We start from the raw sequence: 12,530 nt of genomic DNA, 5'->3' as shown, positions 1-12,530 counted from the left end.
CGCTAATTTCTTGTTTGATGCTGTCCCCAACCTTATTACTACTGTTTGGTGGTCTGTACACAACTCCCACTAGCGTTTTCTGCCCTTTGGTATTCCGCAGCTCCACCCATACCGATTCCACATCATCCAAGCTAATGTTCTTTCTTACTATTGCATTAATTTCCTCTTTAACCAGCAATGCCACCCCGCCTCCTTTTCCTTTCTGTCTATCCTTCCTAAATGTTGAATACCCCTGGATGTTGAGTTCCCAGCCTTGGTCACCCTGGAGCCATGTCTCCGTGATGCCAATTACATCATACTCATTAACTGCTATCTGCGCAGTTAATTGGTCCACCTTATTCCGAATATTCCTCGCATTGAGGCACAGAGCCTTCAGGTTTGTCTTTCTAACACACTTTGCCCCTTTAGAATTTTGCTGTAATGTGGCCCTTTTTGTTTTTGCCTTAGGTTTCTCTGCCCTCCACTTTTACTTTGCTTGTTTCTATCTTTTGTTTCTGCCCCCATTCTACTTCCCTCTGTCTCCCTGCATAGGTTCCCATCCCCCTGCCATATTGGTTGAACACCTCCCCAACAGCACTAGCAAACACTCCCCCTAGGACATTGGTTCCGGTCCTGCCCACGTGCAGACCGTCCGGTTTGTACTGGTCCCACCTCCCCCAGAACCGGTTCCAATGTCCCAGGAATTTGAATCCCTCCCTGCTGTATTCATCTTAGCTATCCTGCGATTCCTACTCTGACTAGCACGTGGTACTGGTAGCAATCCTGAAATTAATACTTTTGAGGTCCTACTTTTTAATTTAGCTCATAGCTCCCTATAATCGTCTTGTAGAACCTCATCCCTTTTTTTACCTATATCGTTGGTACCTATATGTACCACGGCAACTGGCTGTTCACCCTCCCTTTTTAGAATGCCCTGCACCCGCTCCGAGACATCCTTGACCTTTGCACCAGGGAGGCAACATATGATCCTGGAGTCTCGGTTGCAGCCGCAGAAACGTCTATCTATTCGCCTTACAATTGAATCCCCTATCACTATAGCTCTCCCACTCTTTTTCCTGCCCTCCTGTGCAGCAGAGCCACCCACAGTACCCAAAGCAGTGTATCTTTTGCAGGGGGATGACTGCAGAGGACCCCTGCACTACCTTCCTTGCACTGGTCATCCATTCCCTATCTGGTTGTGGACCCTTTACCTGCGGTAAGACCAACTCACTAAACGTGCTATTCTCAGATCATGCATGCTCCAGAGTGAATCCACTTGCAGCTCCAGTGCCGCAATGCGGTCCGTCAGGAGCTGCAGCTGGATACACTTCCCGCACACGTAGTCGTCAGGGACACCGGAAGCGTCCCTGACTTCCCACATAGTACAGGAGGAGCATAACACGTGTCTGAGCTCTCCTGCCATGACTTAACCCCTAGATAAACTTAATTTGGCCTTTATAGGCTCCCCGAACTCCCTGGACTCGCGCTGCTCCGAGCTCCCGCCTCCTCAACGCCTGCTGGGCCTTTATAGGCCTCCCGAACTCGCCGGCCTCGCGCTGCTCCGAGCTTCCGCTCCTCACGCCTGCTAGACCTTTATAGGCATCCCGAACTCCCCTATCAATCCTAATCAATCACTGTGTAAGAAGGTTTTCCCTCATGTTGCCTTTGGTTCTTTTGCCAATCACCTTAAATCGGTGTCCTCTGGTTCTCGACCCTTCTGCCAATGGGAACAATTTCTCTCTATCTACTCTGTCTGGACCCCTCATGAGTTTGAACATCTCTATCAAATCTCCTCTCAGCCGTCTCTGCCCTCAGGAGAACAACTTTTTAAAACCTGTATAACTTTCTTTCCAGTTCTGACCAACGGTCATCGACCTGAAACGTTAATCCTGTCTGTCTGTCTGTCTGTCTCCCCACAGATGCTGCCTGGCTCGCTGAGTATTTCCAGCATTTTGGGGTTTTAAAAAAAAAATCAGATTTCCTTGGATCTGCAGGCCGGCATTCCAAGTGGCATCATCTGCAGGCGCGGGGTTGAGCGTTCACATGTAGGCGGATGACATACCGCTCTGCCTCTTCAGCCATCTGTAGGAAAACTCTTGACTTGAGTTTGGTGGGAGGTGCGCGGCCCCTTTAAGAAGCGGCTGTGAGCGAGCGGGCGGGCGGGTGAGCGAGCCACGTCCCCAGGCCGGTGCCAGCCAGTCAGACGGTCAGCTAGCGTCTCGGGTGATGCCTTCTCCTCTCTCGCCGGCGGCCGGCATATGGCTGGCGGCCTCGGCGCTGCTGCAACTAACAACGTGTGTGCCCGGCTGCCGGGGCTGGGACACGGCCGAGCTGGAGCTCTTCGACCTGGTGGACGAAGTGCAGGAGAACTTTTACCGGTTCCTCGGCGTGGAGCAGGTGAGAGGGGACAGGCCTCCGACCGGCCGGGGATTTGGTTTTGTTGCTGGTTATTGAAGCCGCTGTGGTGTCCGCTTTGTGGAGCTCGTTACTCGAGCTGGCTGGCTGTGCGGAGCCCCAGGCTGCTGCGGCCTAGCCCGGAGCACGCAGCCGCTGCTGTCCGGGACTCGGGGGCCCTTTGCGGGTTTGAATTGGTGAGAAGGGGTCGCCGCCGTGTCCGCGCTGTCTCGGGCTCAAGCCGCTTTTCTGGTGCGTGTGTGTGAGGATTTGTAAAACATCATCTAAGAGATGAAGATCTCTCCTCCCCCTCCATCTTCCTCATTTTATATTTAATTCAAGACCCATAATCAGCTTAAAAAATACAAACTCTTTTTTTTAAGTGACAAACAGATTCCAAAGAGCTGCCTGTGGTGCGGTGGATGCTTCTTTGCTGCTTTTGAATCTGCATTGGTTACAATATCTCTTTAAGCGGGGGGTAATTTCTCGTGCGAATTAAACGGCTGTTTTGCATTCTCGTTTCCATACCGACTGATGGATTTACAAGACTGTATAACCATTGTTAGTGTATGAGGGCTGTTAGTGTTACTCTGCAAGTATGTTTAAAAATTTGAATCCAAGGATAATCAAATTGCATACTGAATCATTTTAAGACTTGCTGCAGTTACATTTTTAAAAATTAATATACAGAGGTATTTATTAAATCTGTTTTTAAATGCACTTTTTTAATCAGCCTTTTTCCCTCCCTCTACCTGATCGTGCACCATTTCCCAATTGGAAAAGACCAGTTCCAGGGCCTTGGTTAATGCTTCTCTCTTTACTGAATTAGTAGGGAATGAACAGTTGCTTTGCAGGTGACCGGCCCTTTGCAGCTTTCCATGATGGCAGGCTAGGATTTAAAGTTCATCCCATGGGGAGCCAAAGTCAACCATTTGCATCGTACTCATCATAGGCGGTCCCTCGAAACAAGGATGACTTGCTACCACGCCAAAAAAAAGGACGAGTTCAGAGGTGGTTCAACGAAGGACCCGAACTACATCCTGAAGGGTGAAAGATGCCTGTGCGTGAATTTTTTTAACGTAAGGAGCAGCGGCCATGGGCAGCGTGGAGGCTCCGATCTGCGAGGGAACATCAGCGGCAGGTCGGGGCCATAAAACGAGCGGCGAGCGGTTGCCAAGGGCAGCGTGGAGGCATATCACTTCAAGGTACGGCGTGAGCTGGTGCAGGAGGATAATGGCTGTGAAGAGTGACGTCATCAAGATCCAGGTCGGTGATTGGAACGTGGGCAGATACAGCAGGAGCGGCGAGGTCTGGGTGAAGGACCGGTGAGAGATTTAGAAGGATGTGATCGGGGCCCAGGGGATGCGCGAGTTCGGGGCCAGGGGCCTGCGATACGTGCGCGCACTAGGTCTGTGCAGCAGAGTTGGTCTCCAGTTGTCTTGCATCCTACTCTGGGGGCATGATCAGTGTTTATAATTTATTCCTGTATCATATTCACTAATTTTCTTTCTCTTTTCTTGTCACCTTTTACATTGTAAATTCAACTGTCACCATTACGTGATGCAATGCTATCTTTGTTTTTGGCCAATCAAAACACTGTTAAAAGGATACATTGTGTTATCGTGTTACTCAAAAGCATAAAAGTTAATCAGTCTCTCCCTACCACCGCCCCCACCCCCAATCACTTCCTTTTTTTGTTAAGATCGTACCTTTGTGGCACTATAGTTTCCAGTGAGGGTGGAGTGCCCCAGCCTGTGGTTTTCTCTAATGTTGCTGAATTTGAATTTTATAATAACTGCAGAATTAATATAGATTCAATACTGTACTTGTTCTGCAAAGTAAGAAGCCAATGGTTTGAGTATGTTGCAGTCTTTACACCAGAACCCTTTTGATTGTTTCTCATAATTGATAACACAATCGTTGTTACGGTATGTGACACACTGCCACGTAGCTACCTGCTGTATTATTGCCATGTGAGCCAGAAGCCGAGTTATAATGGCAGCTTTGCATCATCATCTGATCAGGTGAAATGGAACTCTGCACGCACATGTTAAACCCTTGCATAGAGCTATGCTTACTGTTAGCCAACTGCTGGTTACATTTTTAATTCTACTATGCTCCACAATCGTACAGCTGATATCAGGAACTTGCTGTACAGGGATTTGTGGCCCTGTGCATGTTCTGCTTGAAGATTCTGCTCCAATCCATGTGTCAGAGCCTAAAGAAACGGTATACACCATAATTAAAAGTGCATCACCCTAACCTCCTGCATCTCCTATTTTTTACCTGGTAGGATTAGCACTACTGTGCAGACCAGAAGGTCCCAAGTTTGATTTCTGGTTTGTGCTGTGCTGAACTCAGTGCAGCAGGAGTTGGAAAGTATAGTTGACCTCGGTGTTTCTGGACAAGTTGGTGAAAGTCACCTGGGGTTCCCACTCATGATTGCTCTTCAGAGACTTCTGCTAAAAGTGTGCTGTGTAGATATCAAGCGAGGACAGGATTGGACTCTTGTGATGCCTTGCACAGAAAAATAAGCTTGTCTACACTTGCTGTCTTGGTTCATGCATGAAGCTGGGACAAGGTACTGGAGAGTTGCCAGCACCCCAGTAAGTGCTGCTGCTGTCAGAAGAGAAAATGAGCAAAAAAGGCTTTCTATTATACTATGGGTGAAGGAATGCCCTTGTGCTTCAGTGAGCAGTTTCCAGTTAGCTTAGACAATGAAAGGAAATCCCCCAAGTTCTTAATGCTGATATTCTTTGGGTCCTAGTGATCCTCATCTACAAAGGAATTCATTATCTTTTCATGTAGCTGCTGCTCTAACTTTTAAAACTGCTCTGCTGCTTCACTGAGAAATCTTTGCTCTGGCTCTTCTAGTGGAACAATTTATTTGTGAATTATCGGGTCTGCCTTCTGAAATACAAATCTTATTTAGTAGCTTACCATTCTGTAACCTCTGTTTACTGGGGATTATACTGTGCTCCACTGAACTCCTTTGTAGCAAGCCGATATCTTAATGAAAGTCTTTTTATAATGAGAAGCATTTAAAGTTTATCTTTCCTCACCCTGAAAATAATTCTATTTTTGATATAGTGAAGCTCCCCTTATAATGGTATTATGACATGGTAAATATGCTTTATTATATTATCTTGTGCTTGTAGAATGATTCAAATTTGCACTATCCTTGAACTTATAATTGTGTAATTAATTAATAAAGGTATTTCTTAAATACCCAGAAATAGTTCTCTTTTAAACTTTAACAGCTTTCTTATGTGTAGAGAAAACATGTTTTAGTTTGGGTGTAAATTTGAGAACTGTTCATTTGAGGTGGTATCTGGTGGTCTAATGTTTACTAATACTTAAGTGCATAAGTGAAATGTTTAGAAATTGACTTGGGGCACTAAAGTGTTTTACCTTTTTTAAGAGCAAAATTACTAGTTAGAATAAAATTGCCAGTCTCTCAAATGAAGGGGCCCACCCATAAAGCAATTGGGGATTGTGAGGAAATTATCTTTTAGATCCACAAGGTTCAGCAGCTCTGCTGCAGAAGTTTCCAAAACAGCTGCAGGTTTCTTCCGCCAGTTGACTTAACTCGATATACTTGACACTAATGATTTCTTCCTGTTAAAATGGGAACTTTGGGGAATTTTTATTCGCATAGTGTTAGCAGTAATTCATTATGTCTCGGGCCATAAATATAAGATGGTCACTAATAAATCCCATAAGGAATTCAAGAGAAACGTCTTTACTCAGTAGTGAGAATGTGGAACTTGCTACTACCTGATTAGTGAGTCCAGGAACATGGAGGTCAACTGTACTTTCCAACCCATGCTGTTCTGAGATCAGCACAGAGCAGAAATCAAACTTGGGACCTTCTGGTCTGTACAGCAGTGCTAATCCTAACAGATAAAAAGGGAAGCTGCAGGAGGTGAGGGTGATGCACTTTTAATTGTGTATAAGGTTAGGAGTGGTTGTGGTGAATAGTATAGATGCATTTAAGGGGAAGCTAGATAAGTAAATGTGGGAGGAAGAAGTAGAAGAATATATTGATCGAGGTGAGATGAAGGTGGGAGGAGGCTTGTGTGGAGCATAAACACTGGCATAGTTCTGTTGGGCCGAATGGCCTGTTCCTGTGCTGTAAAATTGAGTGGCCCGGATTTAGCGGTGGGTGATGATGGTGAACTGTCAGCGTTCATCACCATTGCACTTCTGAAACTGACCCCCAACTTCAGGATTTGGCGCACGTGCATCTAAATGCAGAAATGCTGAAGTTGCAGTTAGACATTCACTGCTCCGACACCCTCCCCTCTTCCCCACCCATTGCAGGTATTCAGTGAAACTGACCAAAACGTGGGCTTTTCCAACAACAACTTCTATTTATATAGCACCTTTAACGTAGTGAAACTTCCCAAGGCGCTTCACATGAGTATTATGAGATTAAAAATTTGACACCGAGCCACATAAGTAAAAAAATTAGCGCAGGTGACCAAAAGCTTGGTCAAAGAGGTATGTTTTAAGAAGTGTCTTGAAGGAGGAAAGAGAAGTGGAGAGGTTTAGGTCGAGAGTTCGAGCTTGGGGCCCAGGCAACAGGAAGCACAGCCACCAATGGTCGAGGGATTTATAATCGGTGATGCTCGAGGGCAGAATTAGAGGAGCGCCTGCATCTTGGAGTGGGGTTGTGGGGCTGGAGGAGATTAGAGATAGGGAGGGGCTAGGCCATGTAAGGTTTTGCAAATGAGGATCAGAATTTTGAAATTGAGGCATTGCTTAACCAGAAGCCAATGTAGGTCAGCGAACATGGGTGAGTGGGACTTGGTGCGAGTTAGGACGCGGGCAGCCGAGTTTTGGATCACCTCTAGTTTACATAGGGTGAATATGGGAGGCCAGTTAGGAGTGCGTTGGAATAGTCAAGTCTAGAGGTAACTAAGGCATGGATGAGGGCTTCAGCAGCGGATGGGCTGAGGCAAGGGCGGACACGAGCAATGTTGTGGAGGTGGAATAGGCGGTCTTGGTTATGCTGAGGTTGAAAGCTCATTTCAGGGTCAAATATGACACCAAGGTTGCGAACAGTCTGGTTCAGCCTCAGACAGAAGTTGGGGAGAGGGATGATGTCAGTGGCTAGGGAACGGAGTTTGTGGCGGGGACCGAAATGGCTTCCCAATATTCAATTGGAGAAAATTTCTGCTCATCCAGAACTGGATGTTGGACAAGCACTCTGACAATTTAGAGACCGTGAAGGGGTCGAGGACGTTAGTAGTGAGGTAGAGCTGGGTGTCATCAACGTACATGTGGAAACTGATGCTGTGTTTCGAATGATGTCGACAAGGGGCAACATGTAGATGAGAAATAGGAGGGGGCCAAGGATAGATCCTTGGAGGACACCAGAGTTAACGATGCGGGGGCGGGAAGAGAAGCTGTTGCAGATTCTGGCTATGCTTGGATAGATAAGAATGGAATAAGGCAAGTGCTGTCTCTATTAAATACCCCATTAAATGTTATGCCTCGTTGGAATAGGTGTAACTGGGATTTTAACAGCATATTAGAAACATAGAAAATAGGTGCAGGAGTAGGCCATTCAATGAGTTCATGGCTGAACATGCAACTTCAGTACCCCATTCCTGCTTTCCCACCATACCCCTTGATTCCCCTAGTAGTAAGGACTTCATCTAACTCCTTTTTGAATATATTTAGTGAATTGGCCTCAACAACTTTCTGCGGTAGAGAATTCCACAGGTTCACCACTCTCTGGGTGAAGAAATTCCTCCTCATCTCGGTCCTAAATGGCTTCCCCCTTATCCTTAGACTGTGTCCCCTGGTTCTGGACTTCCCCAACATTGGGAACATTCTTCCTGCATCTAACCTGTCTAACCCCGTCAGAATTTTAAACGTTTCTATGAGGTCCCCTCTCATTCTTCTGAACTCCAGTGAATACAAGCCCAGTTGATCCAGTCTTTCTTGATAGGTCAGTCCCACCATCCCGGGAATCAGTCTGGTGAACCTTCGCTGCACTCCCTCAATAGCAAGAATGTCCTTCCTCAGGTTAGGAGACCAAAACTGTACACAATACTCCAGGTGTGGCCCCACCAAGGCCCTGTACAATTGTAGCAACACCTCCCTGCCCTTGTACTCAAATCCCCTCGCTATGAAGGCCAACATGCCATTTGCTTTCTTAACCGCCTGCTGTACCTGCATGCCAACCTTCAATGACTGATGTACCATGACACCCAGGTCTCTTTGCACCTCCCCTTTTCCTAATCTGTCACCATTCAGATAATAGTCTGTCTCTCTGTTTTTACCACCAAAGTGGATAACCTCACATTTATCCACATTATACTTCATCTGCCATGCATTTGCCCACTCACCTAACCTATCCAAGTCGCTCTGCAGCCTCATAGAATCCTCCTTGCAGCTCACACTGCCACCCAACTTAGTGTCATTCGCAAATTTGGAGATACTACATTTAATCCCCTCGTCTAAATCATTAATGTACAGTGTAAACAGCTGGGGCCCCAGTACAGAACCTTGCGGTACCCCACTAGTCACTGCCTGCCATTCTGAAAAGTCCCCATTTACTCCTACTCTTTGCTTCCTGTCTGACAACCAGTTCTCAATCCATGTCAGCACACTACCCCCAATCCCATGTGCTTTAACTTTGCACATTAATCTCTTGTGTGGGACCTTGTCGAAAGCCTTCTGAAAGTCCAAATATACCACATCAACTGGTTCTCCCTTGTCCACTCTACTGGAAACATCCTCAAAAAATTCCAGAAGATTTGTCAAGCATGATTTCCCTTTCACAAATCCATGCTGACTTGGACCTATCATATTACCTCTTTCCAAATGCACTGCTATGACATCCTTAATAATTGATTCCATCATTTTACCCACTACCGATGTCAGGCTGACCGGTCTATAATCCCTGTTTTCTCTCTCCCTCCTTTTTTAAAAAGTGGGGTTACATTGGCTACCCTCCACTCCATAGGAACTGATCCAGAGTCAATGGAATGTTGGAAAATGACTGTCAATGCATCCGCTATTTCCAAGGCCACCTCCTTAAGTACTCTGGGATGCAGTCCATCAGGCCCTGGGGATTTATCGGCCTTCAATCCCATCAATTTCCCCAACACAATTTCCCGACTAATAAGGATTTCCCTCAGTTCCTCCTCCTTACTAGACCCTCCGACCCATTTTATATCCGGAAGGTTGTTTGTGTCCTCCTCAGTGAATACCGAACCAAAGTACTTGTTCAATTGATCCGCCATTTCTTTGTTCCCCGTTATGACTTCCCCTGATTCTGACTGCAGGGGACCTACGTTTGTCTTTACTAACCTTTTTCTCTTTACATATCTATAGAAACTTTTGCAATCCGTCTTAATGTTCCCTGCAAGTTTCTTCTCGTACTCCATTTTCCCTGCCCTAATCAAACCCTTTGTCCTCCTCTGCTGAGTTCTAAATTTCTCCCAGTCCCCGGGTTCTCTGCTATTTCTGGCCAATTTGTATGCCACTTCCTTGGCTTTAATGCTATCCCTGATTTCCCTTGATAGCCACGGTTGAGCCACCTTCCCTTTTTTATTTTTACGACAGACAGGAATGTACAATTGTTGTAGTTCATCCATGCGGTCTCTAAATGTCTGCCATTGCCCATCCACAGTCAACCCCTTCAGTATCATTCGCCAATCTATCCTAGCCAATTTACGCCTCATACCTTCAAAGTTACCCTTCTTTAAGTTCTGGACCATGGTCTCTGAATTAACTGTTTCATTCTCCATCCTAATGCAGAATTCCACCATATTATGGTCACTCTTCCCCAAGGGGCCTCGCACAACGAGATTGCTAATTAATCCTCTCATTACACAACACCCAGTCTAAGATGGCCTCCCCCCTAGTTGGTTCCTCGACATATTGGTCTAAAAAACCATCCCTTATGCACTCCAGGAAATCCTCCTCCTACCGTATTGCTTCCAGTTTGGTTAACCCAATCTATGTGCATATTAAAGTCACCCATTATAACTGCTGCACCTTTATTGCACGCACCCCTAATTTCATGTTTGATGCCCTCCCCAACATCACTACTACTGTTTGGAGGTCTGTACACAACTCTCACTAACGTTTTTTGTCCTTTGGTATTCTGCAGCTCTACCCATATAGATTCCACATCATCCAAGCTAATGTCCTTCCGAACTATTGCCTTAATTTGCTCCTTAACCAGCAATGCTACCCCACCTCCTTTTCCTTTTATTCTATCTTTCCTGAATGTTGAATACCCCTGGATGTTGAGTTCCCAGCCCTGATCATCCTGGAGCCACGTCTCCGTAATCCCAATCACATCATATTTGTTAACATCTATTTGCACAGTTAATTCATCCACTTTATTGCGGATACTCCTTGCATTAAGACACAAAGCCTTCAGGCTTGTTCTTTTAACACCCTTTGTCCTTTTAGAATTTTGCTGTACAGTGGCCCTTTTTGTTCTTTGCCTTGGGTTTCTCTGCCCTCCACTTTTCCTCATCTCCTTTCTGTCTTTTGCTTTTGCCTCCTTTTTGTTTCCCTCTGTCTCCCTGCATTGGTTCCCATCCCCCTGCCATATCAGTTTAAATCCTCCCCAACAGCACTAGCAAACACTCCCCCTAGGACATTGGTTCCGGTCCTGCCCAGGTGCAGACCGTCCGGTTTGTACTGGTCCCACCTCCCCCAGAACCGGTTCCAATGCCCCAGGAATTTGAATCCCTCCCTGTTGCACCACTGCTCAAGCCATGTATTCATCTGCGCTATCCTGCGATTCCTACTCTGACTATCACGTGGCACTGGTAGCAATCCCGAGATTACTACTTTTGAGGTCCTACTTTTTAATTTAGCTCCTAGCTCCTTAAATTCTTTTCGTAGGACCTCATCCCTTTTTTTACCTATGTCATTGGTACCAATGTGCACCACGACAACTGGCCTCCCTCCCTTTTTAGAATGTCCTGCACCCGCTCCGAGACATCCTTGACCCTTGCACCAGGGAGGCAACATACCATCCTGGAGTCTCGGTTGCGGCCGCAGAAACGCCTATCTATTCCCCTCACCATTGAATCCCCAATCACTATTGCTCTCCCACTCTTTTTCCTGCCCTCCTGTGCAGCAGAGCTAGCCATGGTGCCATGAACTTGGCTGCTGCTGCCCTCCCCTGATGAGTCATCCCCCTCAACAGTACCCAAAGCAGTGTGTCTGTTTTGCAGGGAAACTGCTAAACAAATGTTATGGCCCTGAAAAACTAATTTTTATATTTGTGAAGTGTCAAATTTCTCCATTATGATAAATTGCAATTTTTTAATAACTTTAAAATAAATAATGTTTGTCCTCATGTGAGAAGTCCCAATCTTTTATTTAGTGCTCTCTACCTTTTTTTAAAGTGGAGATAAAATCAGCTTTTCATTTCCTGGTTTGCTGTCTGCAAATTCTTCAATATGATTGGCTGCTTAGACAACTTATTGACGTCACTGCAGATCTTCATTGGGATCCCCATCACAGAGCACGACAATTAATTGCATGTCGAGAAAGGCAAACTTCCCACCATCGAGATTGCGAGATCTCTTTGGACAGATTTCTTCGGGGCCAGTGTCTTTTATGGAGTATTTTTAAAAATTTGCTTTGGTACAGTTTGCCTCTATGTACTCTGGTAGAGAGGAGCACTTGTGGAAAAATACACTAATGAGCCATCTTACATCCTGGGTGAGTTGTGACCTTGCTGTTTTTGTATCCCTGGCTGCAGCGAAATGGGAGAATAAAATTCCCTTATGATTTTTCTCTCGGGTTTACCTGCAGGAGTGTCCAGGAGACTTGAGGACAATCTGAGAGGGCTGACAACCCTACCATGGAAACCAATCATACCATGATTTTGCTACAAGAGCTAAAAGGAGGATAGAGAAGAAATTGAAAAATAAAATTCTGTTTCTAAGTTCACCATTTTGGGGTGGTGGTGGAAGGAGGGGTACACTGGTTGTAATTAGGTACTTTTCTAAATGATCATTTTGATCCTCTTTTCCATGTTTTCTAATTACTGTTCTTGTGTAGATGTGTAAAACAGTTTCTATTTGCCAGATAACTTTTATTAATTCCATGCTTGCAAAGCATGAAAAGTATTTGAGCATCTTGTAGTTTTTTTTAATTGAAAATTAAGC

General features: G+C 45.6%; 1 protein-coding gene across 2 annotated transcripts in view; it reads left to right on the top strand.

Annotated features, from left to right (window-relative positions):
* The first annotated feature begins 2,138 nt into the window (after nucleotides 1–2,138).
* dnajc1 (DnaJ (Hsp40) homolog, subfamily C, member 1) overlaps nucleotides 2,139–12,530 on the top strand; it is a 345,901-nt gene continuing 335,509 nt past the window's right edge. For both annotated transcript variants that reach the window (XM_070881402.1, XM_070881401.1), the window contains exon 1: nucleotides 2,139–2,376. In XM_070881402.1, coding sequence (XP_070737503.1) covers nucleotides 2,206–2,376 — 171 coding nt within the window. In that variant the 5' untranslated portion in view covers nucleotides 2,139–2,205. The remainder of the gene's footprint in view (nucleotides 2,377–12,530) is intronic.

Source organism: Pristiophorus japonicus, chromosome 5 (assembly GCF_044704955.1).
Source record: "Pristiophorus japonicus isolate sPriJap1 chromosome 5, sPriJap1.hap1, whole genome shotgun sequence".
NCBI lineage: Eukaryota > Metazoa > Chordata > Chondrichthyes > Pristiophoridae > Pristiophorus > Pristiophorus japonicus.
The sequence above is the reverse complement of the archived record's forward strand: the minus strand, read 5'-3'. Positions and strand labels throughout refer to the sequence as shown.